General features: G+C 43.4%; 1 protein-coding gene across 1 annotated transcript; it reads right to left on the reverse strand.

The window, feature by feature from the left end:
- Nucleotides 1-1,430: 1,430 nt before the first annotated feature.
- On the reverse strand, nt 1,431-2,929 carry LOC147895999 (GDSL esterase/lipase At4g10955-like). Its single transcript, XM_087382194.1, has 2 exons — nt 2,688-2,929; nt 1,431-2,434 (listed from the first exon to the last, which is right to left on the reverse strand). Exons 1-2 carry the CDS (start codon nt 2,927-2,929, stop codon nt 1,447-1,449), a joined length of 1,230 nt encoding a protein of 409 aa, XP_087238320.1. The 3' UTR covers nt 1,431-1,446.
- Nucleotides 2,930-7,065: the final 4,136 nt, after the last annotated feature.

The raw sequence follows: 7,065 nt of genomic DNA on the forward strand, positions 1-7,065 counted from the left end.
CGGCTTAAGTGAGATTGTCACCAAAAGTAACACAATTGGTCAGTATTGAGTATAGAGGGATTTAGCTTCTAGAATGAAAGGATGCTAGGAAGAGGTTAAAGAGCGTCCTTAGTCAATCAAAACGAGCATTAGTTTATTTTTGAACATTGCTTCCACCATAATGCGATCGAAGGAGGATGCATGGGTTGTCTTGAAGTCGATTCCTCCATCACGGCTCCAAGTGCTCTTTTCCCGACACCTGATCATTGGAATCAAAATTTTGATTGAATTGGGAGCTTTGAGGATCCCAATCTGGCAATTTTGGTTTGTCTATTTGAGATCAATTCTATCAAAATGAGGAACGTAGAAATGCTTATGCACTTTGAAGATGATTGGTGTAGGATTAGATGGAATCGACATCAATGGAGGAAGAATTGGTACCTTACTAACATTTTTGCTTTTAGCAACTCAATACATTACGTGACCAATAGAGCTTCATTGAGTGATTTAGGACCTTGGTCGTGTGTGCACCGTGACACTATAGTATGTAGTCGGGGCAATAGCTTCAAATCCTCAACCATGTTTGGATCAATTCTCAACAACAAATGTGTAAATTTTACCCCAAACTGCTAGGCAGTCTCCGTGGGCAATTGTTTGAGGCCTTGAAGTTAAGTCAGTGCATCCTTAATAGTGTTTGTGTTCTCGAACGCCGTTGGGAGGGCAAGAACCAAATGCTGCCACGAATGTCGACCTGCTGATACCATGCCGCTCTACTAGCCCTTGAAAAGATGGTTTAATCTCCTCCACCTTTTGTTCGTCGGACTAGTGATAGTATTCAACAAGATTTGAAAAATGATCCATCAAAAGGTGAATGTTGTCCTCTGTGCACCCATGTATGGTTTGGGTTGAACATGGGAGGCATGCCCCAAATTGGAAACCTAACGAGAGGACAAGTGCGCTGTCGAATTTGCCACTTGCATGTTGGATTGGACAAGTTCTGTAAGCAAACTTGCGATCACTTCTAGCGTGACTATGTGGGTCATTTCCTTTAGCCTCCATCCCGGGGTCTCCACCACTTGACGTAATGACTACTGAAGAGAGATGCGAGCGTGTCAATTGTTTGGCAACAACTCCATGCATGACAGTTTGCATGGAAGCCCAAAGAAGACTAGACACGTGGAGATCCAAGGTCAATAAGTCTTAGCTGGCATGCTAGCCACGTGGAAGTGTTGTGCTGGCATGGAAGCCACGTGGACGTGCTGCGTCACGATATGCTCTTGCCTTGATTTTTGGGCTTAGCTGATCTCTACCTCGCTGCTGGCTGCTCTATTTACGTGAGTTACGATAGGTTGGACTTTTCGGTGGAGCTGCAGATCAACCCGATCTCTTCACAGGAATATAGGAGAAGATCCTTGACGAGAATCTACCAATTATATACTGTGATTTATATCAAACTCGCGGGTAGATTCATCTTGAAGCCTGCTGATGACTGATAAGCTCTGCATATTCTTTCACGTCCAGACTCTCGACCAGATCTTCGATCTCATAATCCTCAGACCACCATTGACCCATTCCATGCGCCTTCATAAACGTCCTGGAGCTTCCCTTCAAAACGTGCAGATCAGCAGAAGGGATGAGATGATACGGTTTGGCCTCCCCGAACACTGATTGCAGAAGCGCTCTCAGTGAAAGCGGAGCCGCGAGCATCACCAAGTTGCTTTTGCCACTCTCGAGCAGGGAGTGGCTGCGGGAGAAGTAACCCACGTACGAAGAACAGATCGGATCATGGACGTTCACGTAGAGATGAGGGCGCCACTTCTCCAAAGCATGGAAACTGTTGTGGATTTCCTTTTGGGTTTTATCGTCGTGGAGGATGGCAGCAAGCTTTGTCGTAGCAGCGATGTGGACCTTCTGCAACCACAATTTCTTCAGGGTCAGCGAGGGAAAAGGCGGATTGAAGAGATGAGCGTCGACGAAGTATCCGTATTCGAGAGCTAGAGTTCGTCCGGCGAGCAGGCAGAGAGCGGCACCGAGAGAGTGGCCTGTGATGCAGACTTTCTCCACGCCGTTCTCGAGGATTGCTTGCTTAATTTCTGCAAGAGCGGACTTGAATCTGGAGGTTGTGTGTAGCCGTTGCATTGTCAAGCACAAATCGGCAGCCAGATCTTTCCTCAGCGTATCCCCCTCTGCAATCGTTCCTCGGAAGGCAACCACGACTTTCGGAGCGTCTTCCCACCTCAGCCATGACAACCTTCTGCTCCATCTGAAAACTGCTCCCACAATTTGCTCACCTCCATCCTCAAGTATTAGCTTCACCAGCTTATACTTGAACGGAGTAGACCAGGCCGGTGCCAATGGAGTCCGTTCCAATTTCTTTAGAGTTCTATCCTTCTCCATGGCGTAAACTGCAGAAACGAGGCAAGCCAAGGCTGCCCGCTTGTAATCGGCATTGGACCTGCACAGAAACGCCATCATCCTTGTGAGGGGGCAGCCCATTAATCATGCCGGTTGTGTGCCGGATATCTCTCTCTCCTACCTCGCTCCGTCCCCAGCGCAAACCCCCTCCTCGCCTCACCCCCTCTCTCTCTCACACTCTCTCTCTCTCTCACACGCACACACATACAACTAATCTCACAGAAACTCATAAGAAGCGGCGCTGTATTCTTCACATTGACACACTCCAACTCCCGCTAAAGAATAGATCTTACCAGGTACGTCGACGCGCTTGAGCAAGGTGAGTCGGGCCAGAGTGATCGAAGTCGTTAAGTTTGTCGATGGTGGCTTTCATAGCAAGCAAAGCAAGGCGACGCCTATCGTTATTTTCACGCCGCTTCCGTTTGTCGTATCCACAGGATGCGGGCAGAGGAGGAAGAAGGTGGGTGTGGGAAAATGGTTGCGGAAAATGGGACCTGGAGCTACAAACAAGTAGAGTCTGAGCTTGGCGGATCATAGAAACTTCGCGTCTCAGACTTGGCCCTTCTTTGATCTTAGTCAAATAGAGAATTGGTCAAAAAATGCTAATCAATTGTCCATGTTCATTTCCCTTTGTATCTTGGTCAAGATGACCATTTTAAAACAAGGTGAATGCTATTTCTTATTCAAAAGGCCTTCCCGAAAAGAGTGGAATCAAAAGCCATATGGGTATGATACAAATAGGGCAAACACAAGGACATGAATGGTGAAACAAGTTTTGCAAGCTTTTATCCCCAACCCCACAAGAGCATGCGATCCCGAACAACACCAATCCATGAATAAAAAGAGCTACTCTATTCAACAAAGGTTCTTCATTGCCATAATTAGAGCGTGTTCCATAGAAAAGCAAGTACAGAGAAACACAAGATTAAGGCTAATTCAAGTGAGGCAGATGTTCGATGAAGAGCAATGGCTTGATTCGCTAGAGTTTACGTCAAGTTCACATAGAGATACGTTGTGTGATTCAAAAGTCATTGCTCCATTCATCCATATTCAGAGGCACTACAGGATATTGGCCACTTTTCGACACAAATTACATTGATTTTTTTTTTACAAAGTCATAAGTGTTGTTATCCACATCAGTATGTTCGTCTAAAAAGATTAGTCGGTATATCCGTCGGTATTAGTGTCTGTTCCAGTGTCGATATAGCCGTCAATATATAACAACGCTTTACAGAACCAAAAAATATATTTGTTGGTAAAGATGGGGCTTGTTTCAACCCCATTCAGCCTCACAATCAATATGTTTTTTATTAAAAGGGTATTACAAGATGCCATTGGCTCGCCATTGGAGCTTACATGAACTCTCAAATCCTGCTACATGTTACAAAATTCTCCTTTGAAAGAGGGTAATACAAAATTTGATTTGAGATAGAAAATGGCAAAATTGCAAAAGTTCAAAAATGGCAGATTTGTTGAAGTATTAAATGACAAAATTGCTCATGCAAACTCTCCTCATCCTCTGAACCCTCCTCCTTAGACTCTCTCCTCACAATACCTATTTTCCGGAAGGATTTACCTCTACCGTCACAACAAGGAAAAGTGACCATAGGTGCATTTTTTGACTTAAATTAAAAGTGACGGGCACGTCTATATTAGTGCGTCTAAACCCGTGTCTTTTTGACAGCAAGACGCGCTTATAGACGCTCTATAGCAAAAAATAAAAATAAAAATAGAACGCTGTGTGGTTGCAGGAATCCCATTTCTACAGTGTGAAATGGAATTCCTGCAACCAACATCATTTTAATTTGCATGATTTTGCACATGTCTATACCTATTAGTAATTCGTTATATATTATTAAACGAGTTAAGGGACGAAGTACTGAAATTTGAAGTCGTATACAAGCTGACGATTACAATTTCAAATTAAACATTACAACCCCAAAACATCACAAAGCATTCATGGATAAAACATTGCACAAGGAAATTGAATGCCAAAAAAATAACAAGAGTGTATATTAATTCATGGCACAAAAAGTGTTTTTATATACATATAGCACGAAGCCAAGCCACCTGTGTCTTCAAAGTATAAAAAAGAATACTAGCTAGCTAGCACTACTATTTGGAGCCTTCTTCGTCGCCTTCTTCCTCCTTAATACCCTCGCCTTCTTCCTCCTCAATACCCCCAGGAGCCTGTAAACGGGGGACAACATGTATCAATGTATGTAAAATCAAGACAAATTTACAATATTGACATTTCTTAAGTATGTTTAAATACCTGCATGGACGTTCCAGTAGCCCGACTATACTGCTCCCCAATAATCATCCCTTCGTCATAGAAGTTCCTCCAAGTAGATCCCCTGCCATGAACACGATGATAGGGTGTCTCAACAAGAGTAGGGTACTTGCCCATGATATCAAGATGCAAGATAACACAATTTGCAGACATTAGGGAAATTTTGGACTCAAAAAGGGCCTCTTGGATTAGTCCCTTAAGATTTGTGATTAGCAAACCAACCAATGGGAAGGCTTGGGCATTAAAAGAATGCAGTATTCCATATTGGCCTCTCATTGGTGGAGAGTCCTCCTTGGTCCCCACTAGGATTCCACTTGCCTCTCTCTCGCCCCCACCACCTCTTTAGGCATTTACTCCCCCCTTTCACTTTTCGATGGTCCCCATACCCTCCTAGGCTCTCTTGGTAGGCCCCCAAATCCGTGACTTTTTTTTCCCTCCAAAAACTTAAAAATTTCCAAAAGTGTCCCCAGTAGCCCAAACTCCTCCCAAGAGTCCCCCCAAACTATCCCCATTGACTCCCCACCTTTCTCTAAGCCTCTTCCTCCTCTCTACCTCCTCTCAGCCTCCTCCCAACCTCTTCCTCCTCTCAACCTCCTCTCAGCCTCCTCCCAACCTCTTCCTTCTCTCAACCTCCTCTCAGCCTCCTCTCAACCTCTTCCTCCTCCCAACCTCTTTATCTTTGCTTGCTCCCATTCTTTCTACAATGGTGAAGCACTCCCCTTCCCCTAGGCTAAAGCTATCAATTCAATCTTGTGTGGGTCACATTTTGAAGGACAACCGTGATATTTATATCCCTCGAGAGTTTAGGTTAATGTCATGCGTCACAATGCAACCATCTGCAATATGTCCATTCAAGGTTTCTAGAAAGGATAGAGTAAAGAAAGAGAAGCATTGGAAGGGTCACATTGCTGGGTTTTGTAATCAGAAAAAGGATTAAAGGTGAAGGTTCAGCACGTGTACATGGCTCGAGACATGAACTTGGATCCTACCAGTCAAACTTGCTTTCCTTCAAATTGTATCTCTCTTTTACATTAATTTTTTTCATTTTTAGTTCAATTGTGTATTTTAATGATTGTATGTGAGCATGCGTTTTGAGAGAGGGTGTCTTGTGGTGATAGTAGAGGGGGAGGGGGGGAGGGAGAGAGAGAGATATGGAGGGGTTGAGGGGTGTTAGGGGGAGATAGTAGAGGGGAGAGATTTGTGAGGGGGAGAGAAAGAGAGAGAGAGAGAGAGAGAGAGAGAGAGAGAGAGGTAGAGAGTGAGAGAGACAGATTGATTGGCCCATTAACATCTTTCTTTGCTTTCTATGTAGATATCTTTCCCTCTACCAAAGTTGAAACCCAACCTTTGGATAGTCTCATAGGAATATTTCAAGCTTTGCATTTAAATATTGGGGAATTAATGTTCTCAGGACGGAGTGCTGCATCCTTGACAAAGTCTAGTATTTTTTTCTCTATAATTCATGGTACCAAGTTCCTCGAAGAGAAGGTGCATATGGAAGCCTACGTCCTATTCCTCTCCCTAACTTTGATAGTCCAGAATGGCCTCTTCTTGGTCCATTCTCTATAGATGCATTTAGAATGAAGATGAGATCAGATATTCAATCATTAATGAAGTTTACTTTTGGCTCAAAATCTGTGGGTGTTAGTTGGTTCATGTCCTCCATTACATTTATTTATTTTTCCAAATCAGTCTTCATTTACAAGACATAGACCATGTGGGTATGTAAAGGCCTAGAAAATGAATTTCTTGATAATCTTCTATACCCAATGTGGGATGTTAGGGAGGGTTTGCAGAAGGGAGACCATTTTTGATGTATACTTACTAAAGAATAGAATAGCATCAATGGAAACAAGTTTGGGACAATGGAAAGATATAATAGGATCAATGGAAGCAAGTTTGGGACAAAATGATGAGAAGAAATTGGATTTGGGTGTTGCAAAGTGATTACGATAGAAGGAGTATGAATGTGGGATTGGAAGATGATTATGGTGAGAACTAGGATTTAGATGTTGAAAAGTGATTTGGGTGCATAAGCATGGTTTGGGGAAAGTTTTTAAGAGTTTTGGGCCATTGGGCACTTTTGAAAATTTTTAAATTTTTGGGCTAGGGTGTACCCACGAGATACTTTTTGAGAATGTGGACCACCGAAAGGTTGTAAAGAGAGTTAACTTTTTGAGAGTGGGGGAGCCCGGAGAGGGAGGTGCACTTTTAAGGACCACCAAGGACCTAGGGAGATGTACTTTTTTTTCCCCATATGGAGTGATGGGACCCTTTGTAGGCCTTATTAGTTCTTAATCAATTTTACTAATCCACTCCTTATAAGGCTCTTTTTGAGTCCAAAATTCCCCTAATGGGGGTTAGAACAAATGAACAAC

Source organism: Dipteris shenzhenensis, chromosome 12 (genome assembly GCF_047967505.1).
Source record: "Dipteris shenzhenensis isolate YYH24624 ecotype China chromosome 12, Dip_SZ_1.0, whole genome shotgun sequence".
NCBI classification, from domain to species: domain Eukaryota; kingdom Viridiplantae; phylum Streptophyta; class Polypodiopsida; order Gleicheniales; family Dipteridaceae; genus Dipteris; species Dipteris shenzhenensis.